The sequence below is a fragment of the Poromitra crassiceps genome, assembly GCF_964638095.1.
Source record: "Poromitra crassiceps genome assembly, chromosome: 5".
Classification (NCBI taxonomy): domain Eukaryota; kingdom Metazoa; phylum Chordata; class Actinopteri; order Beryciformes; family Melamphaidae; genus Poromitra; species Poromitra crassiceps.
This window is the reverse complement of record NC_139642.1, coordinates 28,126,466-28,139,719: the sequence shown is the minus strand read 5'-3', so window position 1 is coordinate 28,139,719 and position 13,254 is coordinate 28,126,466. Positions and strand designations below refer to the sequence as shown.

At 43.4% G+C, this 13,254-nt stretch overlaps 1 protein-coding gene across 2 annotated transcripts; it reads left to right on the top strand.

Moving 5' to 3' along the window:
- The first annotated feature begins 10,319 nt into the window (after positions 1–10,319).
- On the top strand, positions 10,320–12,643 carry LOC310777116 (uncharacterized protein). 2 transcript variants are annotated; one of them, XM_083637382.1, is made up of 10 exons: positions 10,320–10,451; positions 10,558–10,863; positions 11,007–11,060; positions 11,144–11,179; positions 11,306–11,416; positions 11,547–11,571; positions 11,695–11,735; positions 11,840–11,872; positions 11,958–12,070; positions 12,325–12,643. In XM_083637382.1, the coding sequence occupies exons 1-10, from the start codon at positions 10,403–10,405 to the stop codon at positions 12,472–12,474; spliced, it is 918 nt and encodes a 305-aa protein (XP_083493508.1). In that variant the 5' UTR covers positions 10,320–10,402; the 3' UTR covers positions 12,475–12,643. The 2 variants fall into 2 exon arrangements, with proteins under 2 accessions (XP_083493508.1, XP_083493507.1); XM_083637381.1 differs by having other exon boundaries at positions 11,306–11,422.
- Positions 12,644–13,254: the final 611 nt, after the last annotated feature.

Sequence of the window (13,254 nt, the reverse complement as noted above, 5' to 3'; positions counted from 1 at the left end):
CACTGTGGCCATGTGTGTTGTTCCTGTACTGGCCAGCCGGACAGGGGAAGGTATACGGGTTGCCAGTTCCTAGGGGGCAATAGTGCCCATCAGGGCACGTCCCTGTCTGAAATCATGCAACAGACAATACAAACATGTCATGATGCACGTTGCAAACATCACAATACATCTCTATTCGACAAAAGACTCAGTCGATAAGCAAGAAAATATGAATAATTTATACGAGATACTATTTACAAGATACTATTGCCACACAACCAGGTTGATGGTATCTTTGACTGTATGATTAGGGTGGTTGTAGTAATGTGATGAGGTTCCCCTTTACATAAACATACTACACTATAGAGAGGCAAAGTGACCGCCTACTTCCTGCTTGAGCACTGTACCAGAGATTTTCATCCGTCATTTATTTTCCCCTACACATTTCGTAAAATGCGTATATAAATAGTTTTACTGGTTCAAACCAAACGGTACAGATATATTTAGAAACAGGAGAGATCGCATAACATTTCACTGCGACCTAAACGTACAAAAATGCAGGTTTAAAGAAAATATTTTTTCAATGTTGTTGTTTTTTAGTTTTGGTCCGAGTGAAATGTTCTATGGTCTCTCCCCCGATTATAGCGTTAGCTGAACCGTTTGGTTCGACGAAGTAAAACTATTTTATAAGCATTTTACGAAATGTCTATGGGAAAATAAATGGCGGATGAAAATCTCTGGTACAGTGCTGAAGCAGGAAGTGACGTTCCACTTTGCCTCTCTATATTTGTGTATTGCTCATGTCTTACATGACATTATAAGTCCTCCTTACAGGCTCAGTAATTGGCTGCTCCTGAGGCTGCTGGGAGTAACAGTAGTTCCCCTCGGGACACCGGATGCACTCAGTGACGTGACGCACACCAGGAAGTCCACTGTAGGTGCCATTGGGGCAAGGAATGGGGTTGGGATCCTATAAGGACAGCAACATTGGCAGAGGTTACAGAGGCCACGATGGACCAGAAGTGCTTTGGACATTTGAAAAACAAACAACATAAAAAAAACATATCCACTGTACTGTATCAGTCTGTAACTCACAATGCCTCCTCCTGGGCAGTAGAAGCCGCGGGGGCAGAGGGTGGCTGAGCGCTGGGGGTCTCTGGCCAAACCCTGAGAGCAGACGAAGCCCGGGGGGCACGCCATGACGCTCAACATGGCCTCCTCACTGGTGGTCTCATTACTGCAGTAGTAGCCCTGCAAGCATGGAGAACACTCCACAGAACCCTCATCCTACACAGAGGAGGAAGAAGACAAGAGACAGGAGAAGAAAAAGAAAAGATATATCCATCCAGTATGGGGGAGGGACACAACAACACAACAGACTGAAAACACAGGGGGAAGCGAGCATAGCATTTGGAAGACGACGGAATAACACTGATATCACTTTGGCAATGAGAGCAAGCTGAACTATAAGGAGGGCAATTTGTTCATTTCACCATGACTTCAACTGCTCTTCTGACTGACAGTTACAGATAATGTAACAGTACATAATGTGGTGAGCGATGTAAGATGATGATGATGATCGCTTGGTAGGACGAGAACTAAAAACATCATTTCTGGTTCCCACTGGCCAGGTCACTTGACAGTCACACTGGACTTTGTTATGGATGGGGTCTTACAGAGTAGCTGCCAGTGCCGCACACTCTGGGGCTGACGGTGGCTGACTGGGGACAAAAATAGCCAGCAGGGCAGGAAGAGCAGTCCTCCAGCCTCTGACCTCCTCTCACACGGCGAAATGTCGAGCTGCAGAAAGGCAGGGGGCGAAGTGGAAACAGTAAATCATAGTCATAATCAGCTTAATCTATCATCTTACCCCACATGGCACATGTCCTCTTTCTCATCATGATCCTCTTCATGATCATTCCCCCCCACTTCCCCCACCACCCCTTTATCTTCCTGCACACACTCCTGCTTACGGTGGGCAGTGTGAAGGTTTGGAGGTGCCCTCTTGACAGTAGCAGCCTTCGGAACAGACCAGGCAGTCTTCTCGGTGCACGTTGCCCATCGTGGTGCTGTAGCTGCCTGCAGGGCAGGGAAACTGGGAGCCATATGTAGTCCCTGGTGATGTAAAAGGAGGAAGGTCATAGCCACAAGAATGACTTCTGACTTCTGAACTCTCAACTCTATTCAAAAATCTAATTTTAAGGTTTCATTTTATGCCTAAAGGCATTTCTCATCTACATTTTATACAAAGAAAAGAGACAACAACTTTAAATGAGGTCAATTTGTGTGCTAGATCTTTTGAAGTCATGAAGGTGTACCTTCAGGACAGTAATGTCCAGAGGAGCATCGCCCTGTCGGAGCTCCAGACCCTGCCAGGCAGTACTGGCCCTGTGGACACGGCTGACATTCACTTTCAGCTTCCAAGCCACTGCGTCCACTCCATGTCCCCACAGGACACTTGTACTGGGTGGGGAACATAGTCCCAGGGGGACAATAGTGCCCCGCAAAGCAGGAGAGAGGCGGTCTCTGGATACCACCTGTGCCTGGTTAGAGCAGTAATAACACATACGGTATGTTAAAGATGATGAAAATGAGGACAAATATAAAAATGTGTAGGCTGCAGGAAACATAAAATAAATACTGTTATTAAAATTCCTGTCATTTGAATTCTAGAAAACATTTTGATTTCTGCATTCAGGACAAATAAATGACAAACATCAAATTGTGTTCCTGAAAAGAATAAGTATTGAACATGGGTACGTGTGGCACCTCGCAGACAGGCATATCGCGCTGGGCACTGCCGACACTGTGAGCGGTCAGTGAGGTCAGTGCGATCGCTCAGTGTCCCCGGTGGGCAAGCATTGGTCATGGCGTTGGGTTTGGAGGAACCAGGGGGACACACAAACCTATCAGGATTCAGGCAAGCAGATCGAAACAGTGACGCATTTCCAAGGTAGGAGGAAACACTGAGGTGAGCAAAGTAAAGAAAAATAAGATGGTCCAAGCTGCTACAACAGGGTTACATAAACACTATAATCTACAGTCTCAGTACTAGTGCAGTGTCGGGAAAACATACAGTATTGACTGACAGAAAAACGCTCTTCTCGAGTCTGAGGAGGTTGTTTACCCTTGCATGCAGTCCACGTCCGGCGCCCGCAGAGCTACCTGGGTGCAGGCCTTCCCTGGATAGCACTCCCTGCAGTCAGCCAGCTCATCCTGACCCTCCAGGGGGTTGAAGGTCCCTGGTGGACAGGGCGTGGGGTTACTGGTGCCCTCGGGACAGAACAAACCGGCTGGGCATTTGAGACAGTCCTTCACACCTGGAGGAAACAACAGGCAAATTGTTGTTGTTGTTGTTATTGTTGGTATGTCAGGATTAACGTAGGTCTAGATTAAACTGTGCTCTCGATCAGTTCCCTCTGTTCATTGTAATTAATCTAGTCTTCATTTGAAAAGAGAAAGGGAAATGATAATACAGATCAATGTAATGATGCGGTGCGCCTTACGTATTGCCCCTTGATGGGCAGTGAAGGTGCCTCGAGGGCATATCACCTCCTCCAAGGTGCCAGCAGGGCAGTATCTCCCCCGAGCACAAGGCAAGCCAGGGCCTGCTGAGCCTGTCACACACACACACACACACACACGCACATGCACACACACACATACACACACACACATACACACACACACATGCACACACACACACACACACACACACACACACACACACACACACACACACACACACACACATGCACACACACAACCACAAAAACATGTAGAGCATATACACATGCCGGGGTAGAATTGGCACAGTGTGTCATGCTGTAAGATTCTATCACCAAAATAGATCATGTTCCATTCTGTGTGTGTGTGTGTGTGTGTGTGTGTGTGTGTGTGTGTGTGTGTGTGTGTGTGTGTGTGTGTGTGTGTGTGTGTGTGTGTGTGTGTGCGTGCGCGTGTGTGCGTGCATGTGTGTGTTTTCCTTTTGGCTTCTTTGGCTCTAGTCACAGTGAGTAAGTGCAATACATTTGTTTACCATTTCAGTAAGTGTTGTTCCATTGAGCAACACTTGATTGTGTTAGCGCTAAGACTTACCTGCAGGACAGAAGCGTCCTTCCTTACATCTCTTGCAGGCTGCCCTACTTGTCTGCCCCAGTTGTTCCCCCGCTGTGCCAGCGGGGCAAGGTGACCCGTGGGGGGTGGCGGTGCCTTCTTCACAGTAGTAGCCCTGCGTGCATATGAACTGGGAGGTGGGTCTCTCTGTGCTACCTTCAAGACAGTAAAACCCTGGGGAGAGGTATTTATGGAGGAAGGTCATAAGAGCAATCTTTAAGATACATACAGAAATAAAAATTAAAAAAATAAATATCTGTGTTTTTACACGACATCAGAGTAATGGCATACAAACATATTAGCACGCATAACATAGGTTTAATAGGCCTATGTCATAGGCCTATTAAACTGTAAGACACTGTATGTCGAGCAGTTTAATACATAGGCATTCATATCTGACATGATTTTCTGCACTTAACATGTTGTGCTGAATGACACTATGGTCAATGAATGGGAAAAAATGGATAGAATGTGTTTAGGAACCATCAACTCTACCTGCAGGACAGATTGGACAGTCGACCAGCCTCTGGATGCCTTCTTTAGGGCCATATGTCCCTGCAGGACATGGTACAGCCACACCTCCCACACAGTAATGGCCTGGATGGAACAACATATATCAATACATATTTTTTTTGTGGGGGGGGGGGCAGAATGAGGGGATGACATGCAAAGGACCGCAGGTCGGATTCGAACCCGGGTCGGCCGCGCGAAGGGCCGAGCCTTCGTGGTGTGCGTGCTACCAGGTGAGCTACCAGGACGCACATATCAATACGTACTTAGTTATAGGAATTTTCAGACCTTTATCATTATGTTACAATATGACAGAGTTCTTATTTTAATATCCATGTTGGTTGCCCTTCTTCCTCTGTGTTTGCTTCTGATTTGATGAAACTTTTAGGTTCGTTCTAATTGGACCCAATTATGTGAAGCCGCCCATGACAAAGGCCACACACTTGACCTTCTGCTCTCGTGTGGTTTCTTTCTCTGATTTTGCCGTCTCTGATCACGACGTGGCTGATTTTGCCGTCTCTAATCACGCCACCGTGTTCTTCCAGGTTCCACCTCTCTCCTGACCCCAAACCCACCACACTGATTCGTTCCCGCCCTCTAACTGTTCTGTTCCTCGCTTAAGCTTTTACTGCCTCAAACAACATTTTTTAATACCAGAGAACATCGTGGCCTCACCGCAGAGGAGCTTGTCGGTGATTTTAACAGCTCCTGCATAAATATTTCAGTTCTGTAGCTCCAGTCAGATATAAAAAGCTGAGAACTTCTTCTCTGCCATGGTTGAATGAAGAATTAAGGATTTTAAAGTGACGATGCACGGAGGTAGAGCGGAAATGGAAAGAGGATAGAACAGTGTCTCCCTTGCTTCCCTAAAAGATCCTGTTCACTTATCAGTCTATTACAATCAAAGAAGCAAAGAACAACTATTTTTCTGAACTGATCGCTGAACAGGGTCATAATGCCAGAATTTCCTTTTTAAAACGAAATTCTGTGATTGGTCCCCCGCCATTTCTTAATTACTTTTGTAACAAATAGTGGAGATTCGGCAGCACTTTAACACTGAATTCAGAGAGCTTGATGTTGACTCCTGCCCAGCGTCAACATTAACCCACTTCAGTGTCATCTCTCTGTCAACCCTGGAACGCTCTGTTGCGCCTTCCAAATCATCTACCTAGCCTGCAGTGCATTCCCACTTGGTTTTTAAAAGCTGTATTTCAGATGGATGATCCAGATATTTGAGCCATTATTAACTGCTCTCTGTCTACTGGTATTTCCCCCTGTTTTAAGTAATTTTAGACCCATCTCCAAGCTGCCATTTTTATTGAAGATTTTAGAAGAAATTTGTTTTCGCTCAACTGATTTCTTGTATGAACAGCAATCAATAATAATAATAATAATAATAATAATAATAATAATCAGTTTTTTCCGCCTACACAGCACTGAGACTGCTCTGGTCAAGGACACCAATTACTACTGCTTGTAGCGGACTCAGTTCTGAACTCCATTTGAATTCTCCTTGACCTCAGCTCAGCCTTTGACACAGTGGACCATAATGTCTGTATCAGCCATCTAAAGAACTATGTTGATATTAGTGATGTTGCTCTGGATTGGTTCATCTCCTATCTGTCCAACAGGTCCTTCTCTGTAATGCTTGAAAATGCCTCCTCCTCTTGTCCTCCTGTCTAGGGCTCCCCCAGGGTTCTATTTTGGGGCCCCTCTTATTCACACTATACAGTATACTGTACTGTACATGCTTGCCCTGGGGCAAACCATGCATAGACATGACATCGATTTCCAGTGCTACGCGGACAACACCCATGTGTGTCCCATTAAAGCCTGGTACGACCGATGTTTCTTGTAATATGTCCTGCCTTGCTGGAGAAAAAAAATATATATATGTCTAAAAATGTCCTGCAGTTGAATGATTCCAAATCAGAATTGATTATAATTACCCCCCCTGGCCTCAGCAGCACCAGCAGTGTTAACAATCTCTCCTCTAGTCTGGGTGCCTTATAATGTTTGAAAAGAGGCCCGCAGCCTACAGTAGGTCAGGTGTTATTTATGTCTTTTGATGCTCAGGTGACCAAAGTAGTGCAGCCCTGCTTTGCCCAACTGAGCCAGCCAAACAAGTCCAGGTCATTCCTTTCCTCCGCAGATTTAGAAAAGGTCATTCATGCTTTTATCTCCTCCAGACTTGGCTAATTGCATTGCACTTTATTCTGATATCAGCAGGTGAAACATCCAAAGACTGCAGTTGATACAAAATGCTCCTACCAGGCTTTTAAATAACAATCATCATCATCATCATCATCATCATCATTATAATAATCAAGGCGTTTCACATATCGGGGGGGGGGGGGGACTCAATTAATCCACCAATGTGGGTGATGCAGCCAGAGAAGCTACCACATTATACCAGTCCTTGCTGCCCTTCACCAGGCCCTTCACTGGTTACCTGTGAGTTTTACACTTGATTTTAAGATCTTAATGCTTGTTTTTAAAGCCTTGAATGGTCAGGCTCCTGCCTATATCTGCTATCTGCTATCTGCTAACTGATCGCTGCTTGAGATCCTCCAGCAGGGCCCTACTAATGGTTCCAAAATCTTGATTGTCACTAAGGGGACCGGCCTTTGCTGTTTGGGCCCCTCAGCTGTGGAAGTCCCTGCCTGGGATCTCTTCTTAAGATTCACTTTTATCTTGTGAACTTTTCTTAGCTGATGGTATTTATATATGTATTCTTGGATTTTATTTACTTTTATTATCTGTTTTATTGTAAAAAAAACTTTGTAACTTTGTTTTTGAAAGGGGCTGGCTATATCAATAAAGTTATTATTAATATGTACAATAGGTAGTTATAGCATATTTTACAGGAGCCACAGAAAGGAAAGTGGTATAATATAGTATGCGGAGATAAACACTGACCTAAAGGACAGACCAGACAGGCTAACTCTTCACCGGTGTTTTTGTACGTTCCTTGGCGACAGGTGCCGGGCTGACTGGACCTGTGCGCTGGTTGGCTCCCTGGTTGGCTCCAGCGGGGGGCCACAGCTCCCAAACACAGTGAGGAGGTGTTGTTACAGTTATGGCAGTGAGTCTGGCCAGGTATGGAGGACTGACCAGGAGGGCAGGGAAGAGGCTGCAACATCCCACTCTCTGGACAATAAGTTCCTATGGCAGGCAGTAGACTCTATTACTCATTATTCCAACCCACATCATTCTGAGTGTACTTGTGATAATATTCAATCCAAAAGAAGCATATTTATTTCAAATGTGCTCATACTGTATTTTAACAGTATGTTATTACTATGCTACCTGCTGGACACTGGAGACACTGGATAGTGCACAGATTGGAATAGAAGCCTGGGGGACAGTCATTACACTCAGTCTGGTCCAAGTTAGGCTCCTTGCCAGGGCCACACTAGATGGTACAATGTACAAATGTTTAGATTAATTGTTATTTTTAAGCACACATTACCTATAATAATGACAAGCAAGAGGTCTTTTGTTTTTCCGGTATGACAATTAGTGATGGTTGGACTTCTGAATCAATGATCAAAGTCATTGATCAATGATCAATCAAAGTTGTCAATGCTGTCACCACCTTATTACCTTGTGAGGGGATCCAGAGGTGCAGACGGAGCCTAGGGGGCAGGACATACACTGGAGGACCCCCTCAGGAGAATGCAGTCCTGGGGGGCAGAGAGAGAGGGTCCCACTGAGAGGATCACAGGAGAAACCAGCAGGACACAGACGACAGTCCACTCTGTCTTCTGCACTGATCAGACCTGGAAAACAGGACTGCAACATACAGGGGTGGATGAGTAGAAACATAATGATGACTAGAATAGAATAGAATAGAATAGAATAGAATAGAATAGAATAGAATAGAATAGAATAGAATAGAATAGAATAGAATAGAATAGTAAAAGCTTCATTGCCCACTGCAGTGGAAATTTGGATTTGGCTTCACAAGTTGGTTAATAATAAATAAAATACAATGCAATAAAATGCAAAACAATGCAATACAATACAATACAACACAACACAACACAACACACAAAAACAATATACAAAGCCAACAATATCAACATAAGATCAACTGCCTGTCATACAGTAGTGACTACAATACAACAGCAAAATAAATCAAATTGTCAAAACATGATGAAAAAGGTATTTTTTATCACAGCGGTCCAATTACCTTGCAGTCTCTGATACTACCTTTCCCTGTGTAGAGGTTGAATGTTCCTGTTGGACATCTATGAGGTGCAGATACATTGCCAGGACAACTATAAAATGGAAATATATAAAAAAAATTATTACAGGTGAGTGAACACATCTTCATCTTTTGAGTATCTATTCATTTCACTTGAGAAAACACGTTGAATTTAAATTCTCACCTATCTTTCTAACTGTAGTAAAGCTACACAGGTCAATAATGTCAAATGATAGTCTTGGACTTACAATTGACCAGAGGGACACTCCAAACAAAGCAGGTGGGAGAAGTATGTTCCCTCTGGACACTGACCAAGGTCATCCTGTTCACCGAGGGGGAGGTCTGCACTCCCTTCAAATGATTCTTACATACATAAAGAAATGTCAGGCAGAATGTAAAAAAATCTATCATGATTCATATCTTTGACTACAATAGGTTGTCACAGAGGATTTCATTTTTGTTATGTTTTTCTGTTTAAATTACCAATTGCTTTCATTCCATGATTCTTATGTAAATATAAAAAATCGACCTAACTCAAACTAGGTAACTGCCCTTACCTGCTGTGAGGGCAGATTGTGTCAGCAGCAGACAAATCCATGAGGCTGAAAAACAAAACAGATGTTTGACTTTCCATGCACACATTATTACAGAATTTCTAACGAACGCCACATTGATCTAGTTGTTGTTTGTATATTTTCATGTGTTTAGTCTGAGCCGGTGAGATGGTTTGTTGCCAGGGATGAAAGTGAGAGGCCCTCCGTCACTGAAAGTGAAACATGAGCATGGAATCGGATTCTCCGGCGACTGCTCCAGCTGATAATGGCATGCAGTGGAGTTCTCCTGTAAGTGTATCTTGCGCGCCCTTCATAATGCATGAGCATGTGCTAGAGCTAACCTAGATATTCCCTCTGTTGATGAATCCGTTTAATTATTTATGTTACATGTGTCATTCATTTTGAGGTTAGAAAAGACCAAAAATGGCTTTGCAGAGCAAAACAAATTGAACTTGAGTTGAATGTGAAATGCTTTATCACACGAGACATTTTCTTCTTCAAAGATTGTGGAGAACAAAAGATAAATGATTCCACTGTGGTTGGCAAATGAATGTAGGAGGCTTCCTGTGTTTCACTCCTCCAGCAGTGGGTGAGGTGGCTGATGGGTGCATCTGCACCTATGTGCACGTGCAAACTGCACTATCATCTATCTCTTTGTAGCAAGCCAGGTGCAAATGCATTCTTTGCAGTACAAAGTAGAAGTAGAATTCAATTATTTTGGAAAAATAAGTTGGTGTATCATTTTGTATTCAAGAAATGTTGTTTTTTTCCCCCTTCACATTTCCAACAGACCCTTTCCTTTGCAAGAAATCAGGTGCAAAGTATGGAAAGTTGAAGAACTCTTCTTTACCCATGCAAGACCGCATCCTGTTGTTGAATACCACTTCCTGTGCCCCCAACCACCCATACACAATATGTTGGTATTTCCATATCTATCAGAGCAGTTGCAAGAGGAACCAAAACACATTAGCAAAAGATATCGTATAGGACTGCACGGTTTAAAGAGCGGGAATCAGAAAAACTGTGAGCAAGGATGCTACTCTCAATTCACTTTACACTGCTCCTTCTTTGGTTGACCCAAGGTAAAGTATCAATATTCTTGACAGTCTATGGAGTTTCGCATCAGACTCTTGACATGCACATGGATTATATATTCTGTAAGGTAAGCATGAATTCCTCTCATTGCAGATTTGGTGACCTGTGTGGATATGGAGATCTTAATTGTCTCATTAGGGGATCCTCTCCCATTAAACTGCACTTACAATTGCTCCACTGGGTTTGTCCATGGCTGTTGGAGTAAATCATCAGACAACTCCCGCTGTTTCGGAGTCGTCACCAGAACCCAAGACAGCTTTTGCACAGTGTCTCATCATATATCAAATGTGTCCATGGAAGATCTGAAGAACAACTACACTTGCTACACAGAAGAGAAAGATGACCCACAACTCAAGCAAAAAACAGAGCGTGTTGTGTCACTGTCGCTATATATTCAAGGTAGACATTATGACATTATGAAAGCTACTGTGTGCTGTATCTCTTATCTTTGACCATTCCTGAAGATGGCAATAAATAAAAGGATGTTTACACAGTCAGAAGTAGATCTCATGAGTTAATCTGTATGGGAACTGCTTTTCCAGATCCACTAAGTGGCCCGGACAGGACGGTTGCCCCTAAGACTGAAACTGCAATTGGTGAGTATTGACACAAGTCCTATTTAATGTACGACTAAATGTATCTAAATATCTGACATAATATTGTGTTCTACATTACTCAGTAACTCATCCTGCTCAACCAGAAGATCCAGAAGAAGGTGAGATGACACTTAAGAAAACTTCTGAATGTGAAATTACGATTATTTAGACAAAGTATGAATTTGTACAGTATAGTAGCAGGTTGAAAGCTTCATTCATTGTTAATGTTATTTCCGTGGTAACAGGGGATATTACTGGAATCAAGGTGTTGGCAACAGTTACTGTAGCTGTGGCCATGGTGCTCGCAGCATTGGCCGTTTACCTATGTATGAACCGGAACAGACAGAACTGGAATGGTAAAGGTGACTATACCGTATATTATAACATGTAAACACACACTAATGAAGGCAATTCAAATTGCAGAATAAGAAAATATAGATATTATGTCTGTGTGTCATCATGTTAAAAATGTCATGTGTATTTCAGGGGGGTCTTTTGTTTCCACCTCAGGGTGAGTGGAATGTTTTTTTATTGAATCCTTGCGGAAATCAATATTCAATCACCAGCAAATATCACATTATGTGTTTATGTAAAATACTTAATTGGATCATTTCTTCATCCATCACCCTTTCAGGTCACCAGTGACCTCTCATGCTGTCTACTCACCAGCTAAGGGTAAATATTTTACAGTGCCAAAATAATCTTGTATTAATGCAATGAATTTAGACTCAAATGCCATGTCATGCCATTCATGCTTGATTCCTTCCTTCACTCATTAGGTGAAAGAGTGACAGTGAGGATTCCCACGCCAGGTAAGGTAGTCTTCACTGGATTAAACAGTCACTATGACTGACTCTACAAAGACTCCTGATCACATCATTTACTCCTGTGACCCAGATAACCAGAGTGACACTGAGGTCCCATATGCTGACATCATGATCACTGTCCGAGGTGCCAGCACGCCAGAGCTCACTCAAATCTGCTACTTGACTCCCGGGGATCAGAGAGAGGTGAGAGACAAGCGGCTGCAAATTCACCACTTCTCATTTATCTGTCTATCACTTTCATCAAGATGAAAGAGCAGCCATTCTGCTCTGTTCCATGAGAAGATCCTCGCAGCAAGGCATGCTTTACAAATGCCACATGTCTGTTACAGTTCAGTTATCAGTTGGTTGTAGATTGCAGCCTCAAGCACTAAGCAATCACATGGCTATAGCTATACTATACCTTCTATAAATGACCCCTTTCTCTGGTCTCCCTCCAGCGGTGGAGAGATGAATCAAGCCTCAGCTCTGCTCCAAGGTGTCACCTGCAGGCCTCACGCTCAGCTGACCGGCTGCATGTCCACCAGCCCAGAGAGGTCAGCCGCAAGCTGAGCACCAACTCAGAGTATGCAGTCATCACATATGCCTAACTGAAGATGATCCTACTGAAATGGATGAGAGAGAAGATTAGCAGTATAATAATGTCAGAGTTTTGCTATTATGCTTTGTGTCATTCAAAACGCTGTGTTGTGTAACATGAATGTTTCACGTTTTTATAATGTATCTAACCTTTTGTTTACTTCTTGACTTTGCCAAAATATAAATAAATGATGATTTCCTGGTCAGGTGTGGGGTGTGGGGTTTTTCCCCTTCCGTCTTTTCGTATGGTCCTTGTCAGTGCCCGTAGTTTGAGGCGTTGCATAGAAACAAGTGTCAACAAAACTCAGCTGATGAGCGTCTGAGTGACTAGTGTGAGTGACTGCTTTTGTAAAACACATATACAAAGTAAAGGTACGTAGGAAATGCAAGTTGTTCGTGTGATAGACTGTTGCAGCTCAGTTCGGTGTTCACGTTATGTAATTGTAAACATTATAACGTAAATATTTGAATATAACGCCATCGCATTGCAGCTACATTATAGGCTACTTGTTTTTTTTAACAAGGCTCCAATGTTAGCTAGCTAGCAATAGCGAACACTTTAACACAAAGTTAAGTATCACCGCAGCAACCAGGACACGATGTCAGTGCCTTTCTCCAACACACACCTGCGGGTCCCGCGTGGATTTGGCTCCATCCTGGAGGGGCTGGCCAGAGAAGTCCTGCGAGACCAGCCTGAAAACATCCCTAACTATGCGGCATTGTACTTTAATAACCTTCTGAAACAAAGAGAAGGTAATTCAAACTTGTGTTTGGCGCACCAGTATAGCTAC

Excerpts from the sequence above, each read along its gene's own strand:
- LOC310777116 (XM_083637381.1), top strand. The coding sequence starts at position 10,403 with ATGCTACTCTCAATTCACTTTACACTGCTCCTTCTTTGGTTGACCCAA. Across the intron at positions 10,452-10,557 it reads CCTTCTTTGGTTGACCCAAG|ATTTGGTGACCTGTGTGGAT; the intron begins GTAAAGTATCAA and ends CTCTCATTGCAG. Across the intron at positions 11,873-11,957 it reads AGTGAGGATTCCCACGCCAG|ATAACCAGAGTGACACTGAG; the intron begins GTAAGGTAGTCT and ends CCTGTGACCCAG.